Source organism: Exophiala bonariae, assembly GCF_035927105.1.
Source record: "Exophiala bonariae strain CCFEE 5792 chromosome Unknown scaffold_8, whole genome shotgun sequence".
NCBI lineage: Eukaryota > Fungi > Ascomycota > Eurotiomycetes > Chaetothyriales > Herpotrichiellaceae > Exophiala > Exophiala bonariae.
Genome location: NW_027042483.1, coordinates 931,743 through 954,314, shown reverse-complemented (window position 1 = coordinate 954,314; position 22,572 = coordinate 931,743). Strand labels below are relative to the sequence as shown.

General features: G+C 49.8%; 9 protein-coding genes across 9 annotated transcripts; 3 read left to right on the top strand and 6 right to left on the bottom strand.

Annotated features, from left to right (window-relative positions):
- Positions 1–475: 475 nt before the first annotated feature.
- Positions 476–1,571, top strand: LTR84_012772 (uncharacterized protein; the record flags this gene model as incomplete). Its single annotated transcript, XM_064856289.1, has 3 exons — positions 476–1,002; positions 1,066–1,293; positions 1,346–1,571. The coding sequence occupies 3 exons, from the start codon at positions 476–478 to the stop codon at positions 1,569–1,571; spliced, it is 981 nt and encodes a 326-aa protein (XP_064708189.1).
- A 105-nt stretch (positions 1,572–1,676) lies between these two features.
- LTR84_012771 (uncharacterized protein) lies at positions 1,677–3,171 on the bottom strand (the record flags this gene model as incomplete). The annotated part of the gene is made up of 2 exons (XM_064856288.1): positions 1,677–3,102; positions 3,158–3,171. 2 exons carry the CDS (start codon positions 3,169–3,171, stop codon positions 1,677–1,679), a joined length of 1,440 nt encoding a protein of 479 aa, XP_064708188.1.
- Positions 3,172–4,440: 1,269 nt separating this feature from the next.
- Positions 4,441–5,453, top strand: LTR84_012770 (uncharacterized protein; the record flags this gene model as incomplete). Its single annotated transcript, XM_064856287.1, has 2 exons — positions 4,441–4,728; positions 4,791–5,453. The coding sequence occupies 2 exons, from the start codon at positions 4,441–4,443 to the stop codon at positions 5,451–5,453; spliced, it is 951 nt and encodes a 316-aa protein (XP_064708187.1).
- A 239-nt stretch (positions 5,454–5,692) lies between these two features.
- Positions 5,693–7,664, bottom strand: LTR84_012769 (uncharacterized protein; the record flags this gene model as incomplete). Its single annotated transcript, XM_064856286.1, has 4 exons — positions 5,693–6,731; positions 6,786–6,900; positions 6,961–7,230; positions 7,289–7,664. 4 exons carry the CDS (start codon positions 7,662–7,664, stop codon positions 5,693–5,695), a joined length of 1,800 nt encoding a protein of 599 aa, XP_064708186.1.
- Positions 7,665–9,463: 1,799 nt separating this feature from the next.
- LTR84_012768 (uncharacterized protein) lies at positions 9,464–11,473 on the bottom strand (the record flags this gene model as incomplete). The annotated part of the gene is made up of 1 exon (XM_064856285.1): positions 9,464–11,473. The coding sequence occupies one exon, from the start codon at positions 11,471–11,473 to the stop codon at positions 9,464–9,466; it is 2,010 nt and encodes a 669-aa protein (XP_064708185.1).
- Positions 11,474–13,884: 2,411 nt separating this feature from the next.
- On the bottom strand, positions 13,885–15,074 carry LTR84_012767 (uncharacterized protein; the record flags this gene model as incomplete). Its single annotated transcript, XM_064856284.1, has 2 exons — positions 13,885–14,733; positions 14,817–15,074. 2 exons carry the CDS (start codon positions 15,072–15,074, stop codon positions 13,885–13,887), a joined length of 1,107 nt encoding a protein of 368 aa, XP_064708184.1.
- Positions 15,075–16,350: 1,276 nt separating this feature from the next.
- On the bottom strand, positions 16,351–17,982 carry LTR84_012766 (uncharacterized protein; the record flags this gene model as incomplete). Its single annotated transcript, XM_064856283.1, has 1 exon — positions 16,351–17,982. The coding sequence occupies one exon, from the start codon at positions 17,980–17,982 to the stop codon at positions 16,351–16,353; it is 1,632 nt and encodes a 543-aa protein (XP_064708183.1).
- A 672-nt stretch (positions 17,983–18,654) lies between these two features.
- On the bottom strand, positions 18,655–20,334 carry LTR84_012765 (uncharacterized protein; the record flags this gene model as incomplete). Its single annotated transcript, XM_064856282.1, has 2 exons — positions 18,655–20,156; positions 20,250–20,334. The coding sequence occupies 2 exons, from the start codon at positions 20,332–20,334 to the stop codon at positions 18,655–18,657; spliced, it is 1,587 nt and encodes a 528-aa protein (XP_064708182.1).
- Positions 20,335–20,721: 387 nt separating this feature from the next.
- Positions 20,722–22,569, top strand: LTR84_012764 (uncharacterized protein; the record flags this gene model as incomplete). The annotated part of the gene is made up of 1 exon (XM_064856281.1): positions 20,722–22,569. One exon carries the CDS (start codon positions 20,722–20,724, stop codon positions 22,567–22,569), a length of 1,848 nt encoding a protein of 615 aa, XP_064708181.1.
- Between the last annotated feature and the right edge of the window lie 3 nt (positions 22,570–22,572).

The window sequence follows — 22,572 nt, the reverse complement described above, 5'->3', positions numbered from 1 at the left end:
ACTGTCCGAAACGACGTCTCCAGCAGCCTGAGAACACGCGGGATCGACGATACGAGGAGTCCCCTACCAAGTATTCAGTCTTCTCATTCCACCTGCTTGCTTCGGACATTATTGGCACTCATATCCAACCCATAAAATCATCCAATCTTGTGGCAAAAGGAGAAAGGGATTAAATCGTGACTCTTACACTTAATTGCGGATCATCTAGTCGCCTCTCCGAGCCTCGGCGCGGACATTGGCAGCCAGGGCTTTCCTTGCTAGACATCAAGAAAGCAAAGTATATAAACAGGCGAGCAGGCCCCTGTTAGCGAAGTTTATCGATCCAATATACATGCACCGCTTGTTCTGCAGCTCAGGCATACGACAAGTCGCGAAGCCCAACTTACCCAGAACGAGCATTGTGTCTCACCACCACTATTACTACGTGTATCACTCCAGAACATTCAGATCTTTCAGACTTTTGCAAAAATCCAACATGGCACCAATTGCCGTCGATGACCATGTGGCCGATACTCCAATTACGCTGAACAAAGCAGCTGCCGGTGCTCAGGCAGCAGCAGCTCCAGTCAGTAACGGGGCGGTCAGCAAGCCAACAATCGCCAGATACGACGCAAACGACCCGGCCACGACCACAGAGCTTCTGGTGTCGATTATCGAGCGCGACGGCGGCGTAATCGTCGAGAACATCATCAGCAAAGAGCTCGCCGGCCGCATAAGAACAGAACTCAAGCCGTACTTCGACACGGACAAGGTCGACCCCTCGGGATTCTTCCCCCACACGACCCAGAGAGCCACGGGTCTATTTGCCCGCTCGGATGCGTGTGTCGAGCTCGCCATGAACAAGACGTACATCGACGTGGCGAACGCCATGTTGTCCTCTACGTACACGTACTGGAACGGACAGGTACAGGAGACGGTGACGAGCAAGCCGATCATCTCGTCGACAGTCGGCTTCCGGGTAAACCCCGGAGGAAGACAGCAGGCGTTGCATCGCGACGATGGGTGCGTATTCCCCTACCCAGGTTGAACAAGAAATTTCATTTCTACTCGCTAATAAATCAATAGTGACTATCACACACGGAACTGTGACATGCCCATGATGCTGGGCTGTGTGACAGCCATCACAAAGACGACCAAAGAGAACGGTGCCACCATCTGCATTCCCGGCTCTCATCTGTGGGGCCCAGATCGCTGTCCTTATGACCATGAAGCCGTCCCGGCTGAACTGGAGCCTGGCTCCGCTCTTATATTTGCTGGTAACCTCTACCACGCTGGCGGTGGTAATATTACAACGTGAGGAGTTTTAAGTCCGTGACTTGAGTGCCTTTTGCTGACAGACCTGTAGCGACCAAGCCCGTGAGACGGTCGGTATATTCCTATGCAAGCCCTACTATCGGCCTGCAGAAAACCAATTCATCATGTGCCCACCTGAGGTGGCCAAGAGACTACCTCCGCAGGCACAGAGACTGTTGGGATACGGCATCAGCCTTCCCGCCCTGGGGTTCGTCGAATACCAAGATCCTATGAGATACTTGTTTGGTGTGGAAGACGAAGAAACGGTCAATATGTAATGGATGCCGTCCGTTACCACTGGACGTGATCGTGGCAATGGCTGTGGGTGCCTGCTCAACTGTTGAGTATTATATGGTAGCGTTTTACAGAGATCTGGTTCATTCTCATATGACCAGAAAGGTTAACCCCCGAGCGGCTTCCCGCCGGGCGAATTGCAACCAATCGACGGTAGTCGAGGGTTGAGTGCTCCAGAATCGTTGTAAAAATTGCAACGCTGGGTAGCAGTTGGAAAAACCTGTAGAAGTCATGGCTTCCAAGAGCCTTGATTCTACAAAGTCCTGCAATTCAATGCTGGCTCTGCTCTCGGTTCCGATAATGAATAGCGGCCAGACAAAGTCATGCTGAAAGGCGGAACGCACTTCGATCAGATTAATGCACTGGATAGTGTTTTGGACCAGTTGTTGTAAAGAGCCACTCACGTTGGCAGGATCCAGTAGTGCTCGGATGCTGTAAATTAGTCCCGCGAAGTGGAAGATGTCGATTAAAATCTTAAAATCATGGTGTAACTCCGGCGACCCAAAGTTTATGGCTGTCTCAAGCTCATGCGAGCGCCGTCTTGCATACTCAAATTTGCTTTGAAGAGTAGCCATTTCAATGGGTGGTTGAGCAGGGCCATTCCCGGTCCGGTTCATATCAAGGTATCTCTCGGCGATTGTGACGTCTTGAATAGCTCGCATCCACTCGGTAAAAGCGCATTCATCGTGGTCATTCAGCACGGACGGAGGGATCAGATCCTCGCCATCAAACGTGGTTGTCGAAGCGAAAACGTCGTAGGTAAATGCTTCCCGGATCAGCAGGTGGCAGGTGGGGTCAAGTAGTGAGGGAGAGTGATGTGGAGCTGTCCATCGTCGAGTAATGGTCCTCGCCGCTTTCCAATGCACACTCCATACGGAAGAATCCGAGCGTATCATTTCAAGGTTGCAGAGTATCAAGATGGTGGCCAGCATGGCACTAGGAGGTCCTTGGTGTGGAGTAGATGCGCCTTCGGTCATCTCACATCTCAAGTTTTGAGCGAGAAGACGGAGACTCCTATCTCGATAATGACTGGAACTAATCCCATGCTGTTTAGCCCATGTCGACCCCATCTTTGAGGTATAATGTTCGGCGGCCAATGCGAGAATGGCCAGTAATAATGAAGGTGACTCCATTCCCAACGGAATCAGAACTGTCCGCCACAAATTTTGGGGGCCATCAACCCAAGGCATAACTGCTGCGACCTCTTTATCGTAGTGATGAAGCAGTTGCTGGATAATGGGGTCTTGCACATAAGGCGGGATTTGCTCTGGAGTCAGGTCGCCTTCATAGTTGGAACTCACTGTTGATGATGGCGACTGACCATTGGTGGCTGCTTCGAATGCATTTCGTAACCCAGGAGGGACCGGTACTGGCTCCGCAGAGGATTCGTGAGTATCATCACGCGAGCCTAGTGATTCCGGAGGAGTAGAGCTTCTAGGACTATCGTTGTAGTCTCCAGAACCACCCGAGTGATATTCGAGTACGGGTAATGTCTTGCCAGTCAACTTTCCCCGACTAGCCACCCCTTGACCCCATTGTATTCTAAGGCCGTAGCCCGGGCATTGTAAACCTTTCAGAGCACATTTTCTGCAGGTTGGGAGACTTCTATCACATTTTATCCTGCGTCGGTTGCAAGTGCGACAATCTATTTAGGATCCTATTAGCACATGTTACAACCATCGCCTTGTAGCGCAGCATTTACCCTTTCCAGCCCGCGGCTCATTCGGGTCAAGCGACGACATTCGAAGGCTCATCCTGGCGTCAGGTTACAGGTTCGTGATGAAGTTGTTTGTTTTTGGTCAGTGGTTTCACACCAAACATTCAGGTTCAAAATGAGAGCGAGTGTTGGTCATGAGGGGTGAGGTAGAGTTCAAGGGAGTTTGATCTTGGCGGTCGAAAGCGTAAGTGACCCGTGCTTGATTGAAGTTTCTTTTCTTGACAGCTTCGCCTCAGGTGTTCTAGATCCCAAGCTTGAATCATAGAACTCTCACCGTCTTTATAAAGTCTGACTGAACTGTGTTGATCAGTGTTGGCTTGAGTAAGACTCATGTCATCGCCCATAACGTAGCCTTGCACTCGAAAGGGTGACGTCGAACTGAAAGAGAACAAGTCTTAGTATGCCACCCCCTGGTCCGTTCGGCTGAAATTGAAGGATGTGGATAAGGGTTCCTATTTCGGAAGTCCTAGGCGTCGAAGGACCAACCCGAGTCTCCTCGTATCGCTTATGCAGGATATATATCAGGATGATAGGCTGTTGACAAGATATCCTATAAGACTTGTCACGTCAACCTTGGAGAGCTGATAAAGCTGAACACCTATACATTAAGACATTGGTATCTTGGCAGACCCGGAATTTCAAACAACCATGTCTGTCACAGTGGTCAATGCAACATCGCTCTCCAATGGAGTTCATGCAAAACACCTAGAAGGCCTGTCTCATAAGTTATTATCAACTGACTTGCATTCATCCCTACCTGATGAATTCTACTGCTCCTCGCAGATTTATCAGCTCGAAAGACGAGCCATATTCTCGAAGCGCTGGTTCCTAGTCTCGCACAAGGCTCGCTATCGAAATGCAGGAGATTATGTTCAGTATGAAATGGGAGGCTTTAATTTCGTGGTGGTCAAAAATAAAGCTGAAAAGATAGTCAGCTTCCATAATATCTGCAGGTAGGCGCCTTCTCCTTCACAACTACTGGCTGTGACTGCCCTTTCTTTCCCAAAGGAGAGAATAAAAAGAGTCGCTTCTGAGAAAAGAACAGGCATCGTGCCTTCCCAATCGTTCAAGAGACCAGCGGGACGGCGAGAATATTCTCGTGCAAGTATCACGGCTGGTCTTACGATCTCAATGGAATGCTCACCAAGGCTCCACGCTTCACCCCTGAATCCGTTCCATCGTTCAGTCCCTCAAGCATCCGACTATTTCCAATCCATGTCCACGTCGACCGCAATGGGTTTGTTTACGTCAATTTGGATGCAGGTGTTGTTCCAGAAATATCTTGGGAACAACAGTATGGTTCGCTGGACCAACAAGATGTGCTGAAGGATTCAGGAGTCGACTGGGATGCTGTTGAATACGACTTCACCTGGACGAAAGAAGGCGCCTTCAATTGGAAACTTATGCAGGACAACTACAATGAAGTAGGATAACAGTTTACCCCCCTTTTCCAAGCGAAGAGAGCAAACTGACCGATGTCGGCTAGTGCTACCACTGTCTGACTGCCCATCCCGACGTTGCACGAACAACAGCTCTCGACACCTACTATGTCAATCCAGCTCCTTCGCACAACTACATTAGCCACTTCAGCGAGCCCAAGGCATCGGTTCTTGAGTCTTCAGCCTTCGACAGCACACGCTTCGCCGGAAGATCAGCCACACATGTATTCCCCGTAAGTCATTTCTCTCCTAACCCAGGCACCGGCTTCATGCACATGATGCGAAGCATCCCGACATCCCCGACCACCACGAGACAAGAGTACGACGTCTACAAACTCAACACGCCCAACGCAACCCCAGAAGCCCACGAGCGGATGACCAAGTTCTACCGAAAAGTCGTTGACGAGGATTTCGCTCTTTGCGAGAACGTGCAGAAGAACCTGAATCGAGGCATCTTCGGACGTGGACCTCTACATCCGTTTCACGAAGAGGGTGTCTTTGCATTCCAGAAAATGCTACTCCCGGTACTGGCGGATCATGTGCAGAAAGAGAAACTGGCTGGACATGAGATCTGGCCTGCGAGGCCGTCTAACCAGACGTATGCCGAGAACGGCGCGGCTGGCACTATCAATGGCGAAAATGGCACGTCTAGTATTTGTGAAGTGCTAATCGCGTGCAATGGAGACAAGAACAAGGATCTACAATGGTAAATGGTAAGGCTAGGGAAATTAGTTGGCTACGCGGAAATGACACAATTGCAGAGCGATAGTTTGTCTGGGGAAGTCCAATGAAGAGTTATCGTTGAGATATATCAGCTGGTTGGTTATTATTCTTGTCTTTCATTGCAATCACGCAAAAAGACACTTCAATTTCGACTATCCATAGCACTATTTCTTGACATAATCATTCATTACTACATTACCACCTCACTAAGACGCACTATGCTCGTCTAGTAGGAATCACGGGCCATGAACCTTAAGGGAGCATGGCTAGAGCCCGTGCTCGTACTAGCGGCCGAAGCACTTGAACTGGTGGCAGGCAGCGGCACGAACGATTCGGTGTGAGTCGTTTCAGCGTCGCCGGTAGTGCCATAAGTAGCATTGATGGGGCTCTTGCCCGTGGCGATGTCCAAGCCGGTGATGGAGCGGCGGAAAAATTCCAGCGAGGCGATAGGCTGGTAGTAGGGGACCTCATGGCCGGCTTCGTAGATGCGCGTGAAGGAGAAATTGCCGTACTCGCGGGTCTCGCCGTATTGGACGCCGTCGACGGTGAATGGCGTGTAGCCTGCGGCGTTGAACTCAGCGCTGTGGGTCCATTGAGCGCCGAGTGAGACTGCCTCGCCGCCGAACCAGTTGCAGATGTAGTCGGCGTCGCCGTAGACGAGGGTGACTCGCACGGAGGAGGAGTTGAGGAGTTGCTCGAGGTCTTCGATGAAGTTGAAGTAGACGAAGTCGCCGGTTTGTTGGAATGCGTAGTAAATGTCGTTGTTGGACAATGTGTAGTTCGTGTCGACGCCGAGTGCCTCTCGTGTGGCATCCAAGTTGAGGTAGTCAACGAAATACGATGGAGGGGTTGGATCGTCGAAAGGATGGCGGATATCATAGACACCACGTTCACCAGCGGCGTAGTAGTAAGGGCTTTCCACGTTGTCTCGGCACATGTTTGCAGCCTCTGTGCAGACTGATTGTCCACCCAGTGTACTTTGGTCGGCATAGTAGCAGTAGCTGACCTGATCGAGACAACCGTTGGGCATATGGGCGGCAAAGTTCATGTAGTTGAAAACTGTGTCGTTAACTCCCTTAATGCCATAGGTGTTGTTGTTGGCGAATAGTGGATAGTATGGAGCTTGGATGTATTCATCAATGATACCGTTTATGATACCCAAGTTAACAAAGTCGAGCGCCTTGCCAGTTGTTGTACCGTTCTTGATGAGCTCATTTTGCTGATAAAAGTAGTTGAAGAAAGCTGGGCCATAATGGCCACCGTAACTGTACTGGAGCTTAGTATATGTTTTCTGATAATCTTACAAGTGACGAGTCTACCTTTCTGTCCACAAGTTGAATTGTGTAGATTGAACCTTGGAATCGAGCTGTGGAAGTGCAGAGTAGAATCCTTGAATAACCTCCCATGCAGCAATAGCAGCGAGGTCGGTGGTATCTACGCAGGTTAGACAACATAATTTTTCCAATTTGCATCTCGCGTAAGTATTTCACTCACCTATAGCGGTCGCGTTGATAATGGGATAGCGACCAGTCACATTGGCGGATGAGGCATTCACATACCAACCGAAAAACTCGTCCAGGGATCCTGGTGCCTTCTCGAGGTTAGTACATGTAGTCAAGGTGGAAACAAGTTCTCTTGCCTTTGAGCCATAGCTGAAACCAACGCCGATAGGCTGACTTAGGAAAATCATGTTGGAGGCATTCGTCCATGAGTAGGGATTCAGTTCAGAGATGAGGTCTTCCGTAACGTTGCAAGGACCGAGTTCTACATGCAATACCCGTTAACCAAGGTCAACTGCAGGATGGGATTCGTGAAAACTCACCCTCAAAGAGACCGATCAAGGAATCACTTCCGGGACCTCCATTGAGCCATAAAGTGATCGGGTCATTCGCTGGGTCACTCCTTGACTCAAAGAACCAGAAGAAGCTGTGAACATCTTCGCCAAGGTTGATGAAACCAGCGTACGAGTTGACACCTGGAGTCGTTTCGCACACACCCTCTTTGCCAGGCTCCTTGTAGGTAATGTTGGCGCCGATCGGACTGATGATAGTCTGTACACCAGTAGCCTCTGCTGGTAGCTGGCGAGGCAGGACTTGCACCTTTGGACCGCCTCGCTTACTTTGAGCATGAGGTCCTTTAACGGCGGCGCTTCCAGCGGCGAATGCGCCCACCACGGTGAGGAGGCTCAAAAGCTGCATTTCGAATTGTAGTGCGTCGCAATAAAGCGCTGGTCAGAGATAGCTACCTGAAGACTTTATGAAGTCCTGGGTAGAGATTGAGACTCTTGTGTAACCTGCTTCTGAGTAATGAAACTGAGATTTCAAGACAGGCGGATACTCGCGAAAAGAAAGGTCGACACATCGTTCAAACCGAGGACGCGAGGGATTTTGTATCACCTTACCTCCCACAGCTGCCTTCTCGCCTAGCAGAATACAGGCATGATCGCACCTTCCATTCTGCGCATGTCAAAGGATAATTAGTAGAGCTCGCCGCCACGCGCTAGGCACAAGCTAAAAGCAATCATGATAAAGCTTCTGAGTATCGAGGTAGGGGTTACAGACAGGGCAATCGTTGACTTGGACACGTCTGGGTAGCTTAGCAAGGCTTATCATTTGTCGATGAAGCTGTTTGTGCAGCAATCCATGTTAATCGATGACGTTGTACCATGGGAGAGGTAGCATCCGGGCAATGATGCCAGGCACAAAAGACACTCAGTGGAGAACCGTTGGAGTTCTTGGAGAAGCTTCACACAACAACTTTCCGGTCGTAGCTTAGCAGCAGTCATCGATAGAGTGCGAGCCAGTCCATATATGGCAGGTAGGGCCTACCAAGAGCCTGCTGACGACGGTTAAGTGCGGTTCCAGAGGCAGCACGCGATCTTGATAAGATGGTTGCCTTTGGATAGCTCACTTCGATGCAGGATTGCACCCATGTCAGTGAGGAGTAACGAGCCAATCCACCCAGGCACAACTGCATCCAAACTGGCCAGGGAGCTGGTTAATTAAATAACATCGAGAACGCCTGGAAGGAAGCAAGCACGCGAACAATTCCAGGGGAGTTTCTCCGAGTTGTACCTACCATATGATGGCACTATCAATAGCTCGGATGCAGCAAACCATCGACCGTGGCCCTGTACAGCCTGAAAAACCTTTGCAGCACGTAGCAAACAGAGAGATCAATGTGGTCGGCCCTCGCCTCGTCGCACATAAGCACTGGATGGCATTGCTTCTGGAAAACTAAGCTCCAACAAGCTCGGAGGGATCCGTACTACGATACGGGTGGCTGCATGCTAGTTGGTGGCACGACTGCGACGCTGAGAAGTTTCCAGGTGGATTGACCAATATCCTTGATCGAATGACTCGGATGCAGGAAGCATTACGTGACAGAGAGCCAGACCCAGGACTGTAATCGTTATCGCGCTTTGCCACCAAGCATGAGTAGGAACTCCGGATGTCATAGGGTAACATTGAAGCTTGTGAATAAGTTACTAGACCTCTGAAGGCTCGACTTTAATCATAACTAACTTTAGTTAGAGGACGCCGATCAGGTTCGATAGGCGGGGAAGTGGCATTAGTTGGGGGCCGAAGGATGTCGTCGTACACATGCCTCGGCCTTAGATCGATAAGTGATTCGGATAAGAATCAGTCCATACCATGGGAGGCACTGCGATCGAGCTGCCGAACACAACGCAAGTTCAAGAGAGAAATATCAAGAAAGAAAGAAAATGCTTGACGATGAACTTAAGTATTTGTCGTTGCGGCTGACCTGCAAGCCACGATTATCTTCTCGAATTAGCCCGCGGGTTTCAGCCGCGCCACCACAGGAACGGACGGCGTGACAGCAAGATCGGCGGGCCAAATACGAAGCGGCATTAACACTCTTATATGATCTAGATGATTGAAATCTGTTGATTCTTGATCGTTATAAAGATTACTCTTATTCCAATGCTTATCTTCTATTAACAAAGCGGGCCAGGCGAAAAATACCCCCTGAGTGTTCACATTCCTCCATGAACCTCGAGATCAAGACCATGGTCTCCTGTGATGTTGAGCGCTTGGTCGACATAGCCTGGGCCCATCGATGACAAATCCTCTTCGTTGCCAGTCCCGTCGAGCGAGAACTCCTTGTTGTCCATACCAAATCCATCGGCATTGAAGTCTTCCAACCATTGAATATGCATATCAAATCCATCATCGTTGGTCGGGAATAATTCCGGACCACCCTCGACGTTGATAAGATCTTCGAAGTTGGTTTGGCACAGATCATCAAACTGATTCGAATCGCCATCTTCTAATGCGTCTCCTACATCAAGGAGTGCGACTGCAGCACCTGCCGTGGTGTACGAGTTCATGCTCGCATTGGACCCTGGTGGCGTGTATTCCGCGAGGAGATTCTTCTCTCCGGGTGCCAGAGTCGAGTTCAGGAGCAACAAATTGGCTGTCTGCATTGCCTCCGGTGGAGGAGTCAACAGAAGTGGTTTCCGTGAGATCTTCTTCTTCGCCATCTTCGGCGGTTCGGTCGTCAATTGAGGTCTCACAATGGCAGCACCGGTCATAGACATATCTGTCGATGCTTCTGCGTTGGTCTTGCGGACAGCAGCATCCAAGAACGAGAACGCAAAATCTGCGGAGGCGTACATCTCCCGAAGTCGTTGCAATGCCTGCATACAAAATTGAAACTTTCGAATGCTTGACTGGCGGGTTTCGGAATCTGTGGACTTGATGTCCAAAAGATGAATGATGATGGCAGGCAGTAAGCATGTCACGCCAGTATTCGGTAGGTATCTTATCAAATCATGCGCATGCAATTCCTTGTACATTTCGGTAATGTTGTTTGCCGCTTCGCGAACCTTTCGCCTAGACATTTCTCGGAGCTCGGGGGCGATCACCACGTTGGGAGTCGATGGGAGAATCTGGGGCCGGTGCAGGGCGCTGATCGCGGTAAGATAGACTCCAGAGAGTAAGGCTCGATGTAGATTGATCACCTCGCCATCATTGCTAGGTTTTTGTACTCGGAAATCGGGACCAAAGTAATGAAGATTAGCAGGGAGATCTTCATGCCACTGACCAAGCTGCGCATCACAGCGGATCACCTCACTGGGTTCTGCAGCACATTTCTTTGGCACGAGTCTCATGGTTGTTTCCTGGGTAGCCCCGATTTTGTGCCCAAGCGTGGAATACTGAACAGCTAGAACCTGGGTAATGCAGATGCAGAGTTTAGTAAGGCTTATGCACATCTTTGCCAGGGTGACTCGTTTGGATGTATCCCTTACTGAGGGACATCCGCCCAGCATTCGAATGACTTCCTGTGGGAGTGCGTCGGTCTCAAAGTCAGAGATTTCGAGCGTTGAGACATCAAAGTCTCCATCATTGATCCGCATAGGTCTGCGCATGCCGATTGCAATCAAACGATCTCGCATGAAGCATGACCACCAAATTCGCTTCCAAAGGCATCGTTGTTTGTGGTTCATCAACGGTGCATCAGACGTGTCACAGTTGAGACCAATGGTACGTGCAACCGAGATTGCAACACCGAGCCAATGCCAGACATCCTTCGGGTCATCTGGATTTTCGTACCAGTAGGTCATAAGCAAAACGCCCTGAACGACTGTGACGCGATCGATCTCATAATCGAAGTCATATAACAGTTTGACTTTCTGAAAGAATGCTTTCCGGGCTGCCTTCCTGGTTACGTATCCCTGAGCCACCAGATATCGCATATCGATATACGCTGTTCCCGCAAACATGACGGCTTGGAAGAGCAAGAGGCTGATGCTGTCGCTGGGCTCATCCTTCTCGATGGCGGACAAAAAGTCTCCAAGATCGATGATAGGTAGATAAGGGTGGACATATTGAACATAACATCGTAGTAGCTCGTTTCGAAATGCGGCTTCAGGTATCAAAAAGGCGCCCTTGGTTTTCAAATAGTCCAAGTCTTCCCTCATTATTCTTAGTGGTATGGGTTGGATATATTGAGGAAGGACGATTTCTGGTTTGCTCGGAGGCATTGGGAAATACTGCTTTCCCAAAGTCGTTTGAACCGGAGATGGAAGGGGTTGAGCGGAGATCACAGACATCCGGCGAGTACATTCTTCTTGGCTGAGGCGATGGCCCTGAGTTTGATCTGTGGACTAGACGTTAATATGGATCATAATAATGGAGTGGAAGGTGGCTTTACAAAGCATATGAGGTTTATGATGCGTTAATTCGTATTCCAGTGCATGCCCATTTTGGTTGGACTGGACAGGTTGTAAGCCCGATGCCAAATCACTTAGGCCATCGATATCGTCAAATATTGGAAAATGCACCATCTCTTTATCCTCTTCAATCGAGGCACAAGGCGAGAGATGTAACGTCTCGCCATCTGCATAGGATTTTCGTCGACGCTTCCCCTCCGTAACTACGCATTCCACCTCATCAAGTCTGCAATTTGTGCAGGGCATTCCGCTTTCAACAACATCGCAGCGGACTTTCCTTGACCGGCAGCAGGAACATGCCTTGGAAGCTCGTCGCTTGACAGTTCTGCCACTGGTCGGTAGACCAGCAACAGAAGCCTTTCTTTTGGCCTGTGCGGGCATCTTGGGTTCTACTGCTGCTGCCATAGGGTACACGAAAGTCGCCCAGTATATCTCAACGTATGGAATTTAGGACAGTCGTTAGAAAAAATGAATGGACTAACCGAACGACTGTGAAGAAAGTTGGGGAGTAAGAAAGCGAGGGGCAAGGGGGGTTCTAATTTAGAGTGAAGGGTCCAGGGTGACTGATATGAAGTGAGAGCTCTAGGTCCAGGTGTTCCTAGTGTGGTTGATGCGCGACATGAGGGTGCCGCAAGGCCCTCTTGGTGAAGTGGGAAATATTCTCTCCATACCCCAGAGTACCCCGGTCCACCATGACTGGATTGGTACGATGATCAACGATTGGATACGGTGCCGATCTCGAGCGGATGGTTTTCCAAGGTGTGGGGATCGGGAAATACGCCACTGTTGAGGTCACCCAGGTTAACATTGTAGAGCACGGAATGGTTTGATCCAGTGGATGGGATAAATCTACTATCCCTCGCACCACTGGCCGTTCTGGATGGCATATTCCGAAATTTCAGGTCTCGCCTACCACGAGACCTATGCCACACGTGGGTAATAATGGCCACTAATGAACTTTCAGGTCAAGGCTGTGCACAAAAGGTAGGTGAGAAACAATAGCTCTCTTCGTCCGTGCCGAACATCCTGCTTTTCCTGGGCTCGCTACTCGACGCAGGCCATGTGGGTCGGTGAGGAATAGGTGGGACAAGACTGACTACGATGAATTAGGAGCTCTCAGCGTCAGGCCCAGGGAATGTCTCGTGCAGGTCGACTCGACCATTTCTGCGAACCGTCGATGAACGGAGAGTTTTCAAGCTCAAATTTTCTGGTCCTTGCACCTGGTCATTGGTGATGAGCCAGTAAGAAACAAGTCGAGGCAAGGACCACGAATGTCGGCAGCATCCCGGTGATGGATTCAGCATCATTTGGCTTGTTCCCCGCGTTCTTTGACAGGGAGAGAGTTTTCTCGAGACTGAGTTAGCGTGCCTTGAAATTTTCGATGCTGGTTTTCGAGACCGAGAGGCGTTTTCTTCCAGCCGATCGAGGCCCGAAGCCGTACATCAACCAGTCAAACGGCTTGCAGAGATGAGCACACCAGGAGCATGGTTCCGATCCATCCTTTAGGCCGTGGAGCTAGCATTCGTAACCCCTGTCTAACCGTCAGCTTTTCACGATTCTTTGGGTCACTGACATTTCTGGAATTGGGCCCTACATGGAACCACTGCAAGACATTGGGGTCAATGTGGGAGGCCGGGGTCCTTGGCGGAATGCCGGCTCCAAGTTGGGGGAAGAAAGTGGGTGAGGAAGCGGGGTTTCACCGCAGCGGATGCGCAGAGGGTCTCCTGCCTCTGCGAGTATGTACTATCACCGGGCGAGTCAGGAACTTTGACTCGTCCTCCTTGTCGATGGTTGCGACTCAGTAGTCTGTCTCTTCCCGTCGTTCAACAAGACCACCTGCCGTCTTTCTGACTCTGCATTTCGAAGTCAGGAACGCTCGGCGTATTTGTGGCTGCTGAAGCCCGAAGACACAGGCAGAGCACTGTTTTACGGGCTGTACTCGCACCACAGAAAACGGAGGTTATGTTGTTCTATTTTCTTTTCATCTCCCGAAGATTTATCTCAATTCTGCCACTTGCTTCTGCTTGCTGACTGTCACGTTAAAAGCTTTTAACCCTGACAGCTGGCACGTCTTCATGTTCTGTTCACCTGGATAACCAACGCCCAAGCATTAGGTTTTGTCCTTGTCCATGAGCAGTAAACCACGAGTTCGTGTTCCTGCCCCTGCCACTTTAGACTCTAGTCTAAACGTCACAGCGAACAAACGCGGGCGTCAAGCTATTCTACGATTGGCCATTTATAGACGGCAGGCATTTGCTTGGACTCTGTGCTCTGCAGCCCCATGACTGGCTCGAGGTAGATTTCGCCCTCAGGTCGCTCTCCATTTGCACTGCCTGTGCAACCAAATCCACGACAGATTGCTGAAAAGAGTGATAACTCAACCCGAGTTCGTCTGCCGCTTCTTCGCCGTCAAGTCCATAAGACTCGTCGATATCTTGATGCAATGTTTGCGTGAGAACTCGGTTCTTTGCCCAATCAAAGCTATCGAGTATAATGCTCGACGCTTTTTGATAGGAAAAGCGGTCTGGTGAGGCAATCGTATACCGCTTACTTCGCAGTTGAGATCTCAGCAGTGCTTCTACATGTGCATGAGCTAGGTCCCTCACATCGACCCAGAAAGGAACCCGAGCGACAGGGAGCTCACCCCCGTCCACGATCTCCCATAGCTTCGATATCGAATCACTCAGGTCCTCAAGCCTCTCTACTGGATGGACAAATGGTCCGAAAACCATGGGAGGACATAAGGTAACAAGATCAAATCGTGGCTTTTCTTGCTCCATGAATTCCCACGCTGCCAATTCCGCAAACTTCTTACTCCCTCGGTATGCTACGACCGCGCTGCTGTTGTTATCGGCCGCTTGATCGTAAGTCAGTGGATTCCAATCTGTGGATGTATATGTAAAGTATGGCGGGCCTTTCCTGTCGATGTCGATTACAGCTGCAAACGAGGATGTGATGACCACTCTCTGAATGAGCGGGCTCCTCAATGCTGCTTGGAGAATGGATTTGGTGCCGTTGATGGCGGGTAGAATCATATCTTCCTCGTTATCCTTGATGTCGTAGCTCAAGGGCTATGCACGGATACTCCGAATCAGCCTTTCCATGCCCATGCCATGCACAGTCAAACTTCTGCAGATATTGGCCATCTACTTACGCTAGCTACATGGACAATACCTTCCACGTCCTTGACTGCTTCTGTGAACGAGGTAGCAGTAGAGTAGTCGTCAACCTGGATCACATCAAGCATATGCGCATGCTCGGGCCTGGCACTCTTTAATGCCCTGGCTTTGTGAAGACTGCGTACTGCTATCCTGACCTTCAGGCCTCTGTGTAGGAGACCATCGAGGACGTGAGCGCCAATGAATCCCGTTGCCCCAGTCAAGAGGACATAGCTTATAGGACTCCCCGACATTGCAATCGAATTTTGTTTTCCCCGTGGGGATAAGTAAATAGCGTTGTAAGAACTAAATCGTCAGATCATGCGAATCGAACGATGTTGCCGATAGAATCATAGGCCTTGATTCTGGCGCTCCCTAATTTCAAGATCTTTGTAGTACATGTTGCCTCTGTTTGTCCTGGAGGTGTATGATGAGGGAAGGCACTGTGCTAATCTCAGGCTGCGAAGCATTAAAGTACCCCCACAAACGGCGCCTTGGGCCGGTCGGCCCCCACGGCTCTCAATGCCTAGGAAGGCATTTGACAATTGTAACTTAAACAAATTGGAGGGAGGCCGTGGGGATGCTCGACTTAAGCTACAGTGATGAGTATTTCACTCGCCATAAACCTCCCAGTACACCTAAATAGGCCTATCGACACCTCCCCATACCTAAACTGAGTAGCCATCCAACACAGCGACAGATGATTGTTCGTCCTCATCCTCAAGATCCAGATAATGTACGTTATGAAATGTCCTGCTACGTAGCGAAGTAGCCAACGTCCTTTGCTGACACATCATCAGAATTCACCTCAAAATCATTCACCTATGACGGTTCCGATCTTGATTGGCCCATTGAGAAGCGACTCGTGATCTGGTGCTCGAAGATAGAATTTTCGTCCTCCGTCGAGCCTGACATGTAGAAGCGAGCAATGGGAAGAACATAGTCGCGTTCTGCTGACTGGTGAACGAGCTACCAGTCCCAACCACAGACATATCTCCTCCATCGGCAGTGCAGGAGACAACGTTGCAACTGAATGCCCCTGACATGGATAACCAGAACGCTGATGGCAATTCTGGCTCCACAGCCGACGCTCAAGATCAGGATATGGCAGACGAAACGACCTGAGGAGGTATGCTCCACCTGAGACTGTGAAAGACGCCTATATTCATCATATCCAATTTCCATGCCGTGATCAAACATCACAAAAGCCGCTGAGCCGGTGACAACTCGACATCGCCGCCGAGCCTCAGTCGGCATGGCTGCCTGTGATGGCCAGGGTCCGCCTAATGGGCTGATTGCAAAGAGCTCTCGAGGCGTGTCGTTACGTCAAATGCAGGAACGATTGCCCATTTACTGGAGGTTTGCGGAACCTACAACTGAGACTGCCTTGGGTCCACGAATCAAAAGCTCATTGTGCAATGGTTGTGGCATTTACGTAGCAGCCTCTTCTTCGGATATGGACAGAGATATCTAAGATTATGTCAAGCCCACTGTGTTGTCCTTCGTAGCACTTCCTTATGAGAAATTGTATCAAATCTCAAACGAGTATTCGCCCTCAGTGTAAACTGAGTCCGCAGATATCTCAGAGATAAAACTCTGTTCGATTCCGTTCCACAATGCTTTCAGATCCAGATACTGCTGGAAGGGTATGACTCTCCGTAGCCTTTCCAGAAGTACCATCTCCGATAGTACTTCGTTCTGCCAACACAGGCGAGCGACACGGCTTGAAAACCATTCCCGATTCGATCTGTTCTGCGCCGAACTTTTCCAACCAAGATATAAAACCCAAAGAACGATGGATAGCTCGTCCTCGCCAAGAGCATGGGGTCTAGTGGTCTTTGACCTTTTCTCGGATTTCGCAGTTTCGAAATCTTCCAGTGAGTTGATGTGTGACAATTGTGACTTTAATCGGCTGCCCAATTTGTTGAACAGAACGGGAGCCACTAGGTCTCTCAAGGATGAGTAGGAGAGTATCAACGCAGCAGTACCGACACAGTCAGTTAAAGAAGCGCCGGGAAATTGATCGGCATCTTGTAAGGAGTCAACCCCAACCCCTGAGGATTGTGGCGACAAAATACTATACTCAAGCCTCCAGAGAGAATTGCTGAAGCTTTGGCAGACTTCCCTGTTACGATCCTTCAGCAATGAGAGCTTCGTTCCTGTCAACTCCCTTAGAACTTGAATTGTTTGTGCCATTGCAAAAGGCATATGCTGTACTCTTACAGCATCCGAGGGGTGGAAAGGAATCTTTGCGCCTTGGTCGGTAACTTTGATCGTCCCCTCAGCAGATCGTTCAGTCATGGCGCTCACGAAAGGCAGCTCGAGACGTGGCTTAGTGTTGTGCAAAGCGGCATGTAGCAAATCAGCCCAACCCGCCACACGCAGGATCTGCCGATTGGTGCTCAAGGACTTCATCCCTCCACGCAAGGCAATACATCTGGCGAGTCCTAATGAATGTTGTAACTGAACTTCAGGAGACCAATCGAAATGGTTGTCAGAACTTGAGAGCAACGCTACAGCTCCAATAGTAGCTTCGCTAACCGCTTGGTCGGCAACACTGAGGCGTCGCACAATGATATTCATAGCCTCCCCACGGTGTTTAAGATACAGCTTCGATGTATCTGTGGAGGCTGTGTCTCGCCAATGAATGGCAACCAATGCCAGTGTTGCATGTAGTATAGCGGTGTCCATCAGCGCAGTACTAAACCACAGTCCTTCTGGATTGCAAGCATATGAATTCGCAGTAAATGAAACATGATAATACTGCAACAGACTCAAAGTTTCTGATTCAGAGAGATCGATGGAGAGAGTCTGAAACGGATCTACCGTGTCAAGATCGTGCGCGGAGAGAGCAGAAGTAGCTGAAGCGATGTGGCGAAGTCTGACCGGATTGTTTCTAGTACTATCCGCTTTCTTTCGTCGTTTTGACCGCTTGAGAGGTTTGGACCTTTTAGCTGTCTTGAATCTAGTGACGTGAGTCTTGATATCTGTGGAAATACTCGCAGGGGAGAATTTCCAGTTGGGGTCGTTTTTGTGTCTGGCATACGATTGCATGACCAGAGAACGCAACGATTGATGGCCATCACTGTCTGCCCGTGGCATTGAGCCGGGTCCGGTGATCGTGACAAAGTGTAGGTGCGATTGAGATGCCGATTGAGACATGGTTCATTGGAATAAGAGCACGAGTCTGCGGTGTCTAACGGAGTCAAGGTCACGAACCCCAAGGCAAGGCTTAGAGCAATGATTCAGGGGTTCAATGCTCCCTTCGATGTAGGGTTGAATACTGTGAAGGCAGGAGGCTGTTCTGCACAGACAGGATAATCACTGAAGAAGTAACCATACGTTACGCTATTGAGAAGCCTGGCAACATTTGAGGCTTTTGTGAACAGGTAACAATTGGAAATCGAGACCAGGTCGCATTCTCGCGCAATCTTGACATTGTTTCGTAGAATCGTAGGATTAGTGAGCGGCCACCTTATATAATCAGCAGCCACTTTTGCAGCTGGCGCAACTTCTTCGGAGACCAAGCAGCTCATATTATCGACCAAAGCTACGGGTAGCGCAAGACAACATACTTAGTATCAAGAATGCCCGATATACGAGAGTTTCTCTCCGATGTGACGATTGCACACTATTGGAGGGGCTCATGCAGTGGTACTGGTGGCGTTCGCTGTAAGAGCTTATAAATCAAGCATTTGGGAACCCATCAATCACGTACCATTGCCAGGGGTATTAGCTGAACGATCTTGACTTCGGAAGGATGCATCAGGCCTGTTCTAACGGCGTCTATCAACACATCCCGAGTGCGCGAACTTTCATCACATTCTTACGCGGTTAAGTGTGCCGGTGACTCTGATGGCTCTCCAGATTGCTGACATAAGCCAGGAGGAATTTGCAGCAGGTGAGGACGTACTTGCAAGCCCGGGTAAACGACTCTGCGTCACCAAAGCCCATACCAAGTTTGATGGAATAGTACTCGCCATTCTTGTCCTCGCCAATCTTGTTGCCACCAATCTTGTCGTTCTGGATTTTGTACGGGAGAACTGGTTTGGAAGGAGTGCTCCGCATGGCTAGTGTTTTGTTGAGGGAAGGCTTTGTAGCGATATCTGTCGTGGAAGAGCGTTCAACATATCCGCCCAACTGGGAAAGACAATCGAGGAATGCTACCATGCCATTATCGAACCGCCGGTGATTGAGAACACGCCCAATGGCCATTTCGCCACTGCTGAACAAGTCTAACGGGGTGACTTTAGGCTCAGGATTTGGAGCTCCTGATTGCGATGATCGATCACGGCTGTTCACGACTCGTGTGACTTCTGGAGATTGTTGTGGATACTCCAGCTTTTCTATGCGTGAAGTGCTGCCTTGCGGCTTAAGGCGATAACCGTGGAAATTATACTTGAGTCTCTCTGCGACTGTAGTGATTAGTAAGAGTGTTTGTCCCCATGCCGCGTTGATCTCAGCCCATTCGACGCTCTGGTTTGGCAGACGACCCAAACGTAAGCCATTGATAGTTCCAAAGGAGCCGTCGTGGCCAATACAAAATGTATCATTATAAACGTTTGTCCGCTGGAGGCGCTCCAACTGATGTTGATCATGAGTTAACGACTGAGACGCGCTTGATAGATTAACAGAGACCTGATTGAGTTGATCATCCACCCCATTTCGAGAAGTCCAGAAGAACTGCTCCTGGACATCTGCTTGGTGTGTATCATCTTCCAAGGTGTTGATGTCAGCTTTCAACGACTCTATCTCGTCTTCGGTTCGCTCCAGCTGTTCGTAAAGACTATTCAGAATTCTTTGCGAGCCAGCCGGAGATTGCAGCCCACTCGTATGGGAATTGGATGCATTTTGTTGAGCAGTGCGTAAAAAGGATGAATATGCTTCTCTCTCGCGCGTTGCTCCACTCAAACGCGACTTCATCCCCGCGATGAGAATGGAGGTGCACTCGTTACATATAGGATGATCAATATCCGACCGTGAAGACAGGATAGAGAATAAGGCCTCTGTCTTAAGAAGACTTTTGCGTAGAGAATCAGTATTGCTATCCTTTTGATCACTGTCATCTGTTTCACCGTAAGGGCTCTTGTTCGTCTGATCGGCATGCTCCGCCTCTGGAAAAGCTATCTGAGACTGAGTTATTTCGATGAACGACATATCAGGCTTGGAGCTTCCTCCGCCATTGCGAAAAGACGAGACGGGGTCATGTTGAGGAGGAGGGATTGTCCTCTTATGGACAGCAGACGCGCCATTTTGGACGGCTCGATCGTATAGACTCTTCCGTTCCTGAGGGTATTTCAAGGAGGATTGAGAGATACCATTTTGTATAGATTTGCCTGCGGAGCCCGGAAGGCATCATTGTCAGTGATTTGTGATGCAGGGTAGCATGAAGTGGGATGGCAATGGATAGAGGCCGCCGTCAGTCTTACCGACAAGAACATCCAAAGTCGCCGGGTTGAGGCCTCCGATAGTGGCATCAGCACGAATTGGTTGTCTACATGTCTGACAGTACATCTCGAGCTCGTCACATACTGCCTGGCAGCAGATGAGAGTGAGGAGGGCGGGCTACTTAGTTCAATGTGCTGAGGGTTGAAGCAGTGCGATGCAGGCTGGTCATAAGTGAATGAAATGACGCAGGCTACATAGGGAGGTACCTACGTAAGTACAGATCGCACCTTCCGCCTTTTGAGGGGCAATTCCGCGGCTTGACGCGCTGCCTCAAGACGCGTCTGTCCGGATTAATTAAATTTCCCACGTACCAATGGGCTCCGAATCTACATTCCCATCTCACTCACCTGCCTGCGCCATCCCATTTTTCGAGGCATCAGTCCCAGGGACATGCTCAAATCGGAGACACAATAATCTCTCTTCCTCCAGTACCAGATCTATCCCACTCCGGAAATGGACGAGCCATTCCGCAAAAGACCCCGCCTTTCGATGTTCGCCGACGATTCTTCGAATACGGCTCTTGATCAAGACCTGGACTCTATGCGCTATAGGAATGACTTCCTGCTTAAGTCGAGGTTCGAGTCTATATTCGAGAAGTATTCCAAAGATTTCACTGGCATCGGCGATGAAATCGACCTCGAGACCGGGGAGATCATTGTAGATAATGGCCATCTACATTCGATCACGACCGAAACAGACACTGGCATGGGGAACAATGTTGACACGGGAAAAGCATTCCTCAAAGCTATGACTGTAGATCAAGATCCCGAAGACCCTTACTACAACGAAGGCGCCGACAACGTTCTCATGAGCATAGAGGAAATTGCAGAGAATGCCTTTAACGGCCAGTCCGATACCCAGGAGGATAGTGAAGATGACCTATTTCCGGCTCAGTCATTGGCCACTCCACCAGACTCGCGCGGCCATGATACGATAGAAAAGTCTGATTTCAAGTCCGAGTCCGACACCGAATCATTATTCGACGTTAAAATCCCCCTTCGCGACTCGAGTCCAGACTCTTTATTTGAGGCCTATTCTACTGCAGACAATGTCAAGGACTTCGACTCTCAGCCCGAAACTGCCGAGTTGATGGATTCAGCTCTTAGTAGTGAGAACGACCAAGACAGTGTTATACTAGCCAGGTATGGGGAGCACGTCGGTACTGAAGTAATTGATATGCTTCGAAGAGAAAGAGCAAAGGCCGAAGCACATATTGAGCCAGCCTGGCGGATCCCCTCGAACATCATTCCCCCCAAGGCATTAAATTCTCTTGGAACTTCCTCGCCATTGCCATCAATGAGGTCTCAGAGCCAGGACGATCGAATGCTTTTTGCTACGACCTCACAGCCGAAACGATCCGAGAGCCTGGAAATCCAGAAGTCCTTTTCCCGACCTCCGTCTGAACCATTGGAATCGCTGTGGAAAGCTCCCGGTCCAACCAGGATCAGAAAAGTTCGCAGACCCGCTCAGCGCTGCCGTACGAAACGAATACTTCGTGCCGATTCCGCAGATCCGCTCCAAGATGGTTTTGTGAGTGACCATCCGGAGCACGATGATGTTGAAGCTTCAGGATCCGAGTATGAGGCGGTAAAAAAGAAATGGAGAAGGAGAAATTCCTCCCAAGAATCACTCGACAACGAAGACGAACAGATAAAGAGCTTACAGCAAGGGGTTTGCGCCTATTGTGGTCGACAGTATAAAACGCGTGCTGGAGTTATCTCTCATTGGGCGAACCTTGCCGAAAAGTTCGAGACTCGAGGCGAGATAGATAACGTGCACGACATAACTTACCTTCGTGCATATCGCCAAAAGGTTGCACTCACTACCACCCGGACGACTAGGTTAGTCCTGTCAGATTTCAGGACGATGGTAGAGTTACATGAAGGAGCCGGTCTGACCTTTGCTGAAATTGCCGATTGTGGAGCATTGCGGACCAAGAAAACCGGTCCTGGTTTGGCGGATGTCTATGATCGGTATCGAACTGCACCAGTAAATAAGCCTGAACCCAAAGAGTGGTCATCTGAAGAATTGGCGGCCCTGGCAAAACTTTGCGAAAACCCGATCAGAGACATGAGCACTTTCGCCAAAACGCGGCAACTCAACGGGCGAAGCCATTTCGAGATAGCGGGGAAGCTGGCTGAGATCTGGCTGAATGAGCTGCAAAAGTCGATTCGGCGACCAAAAAGTGGCGACACTGTATCAACATCCCACAAGGCCATCGGAGGTGTTTGGCCCGCACATGTACATCGACGAGGCTCAACCGAAGACCCCTTGTTCATCAAGGAAGAATGCGATGACTGAGTT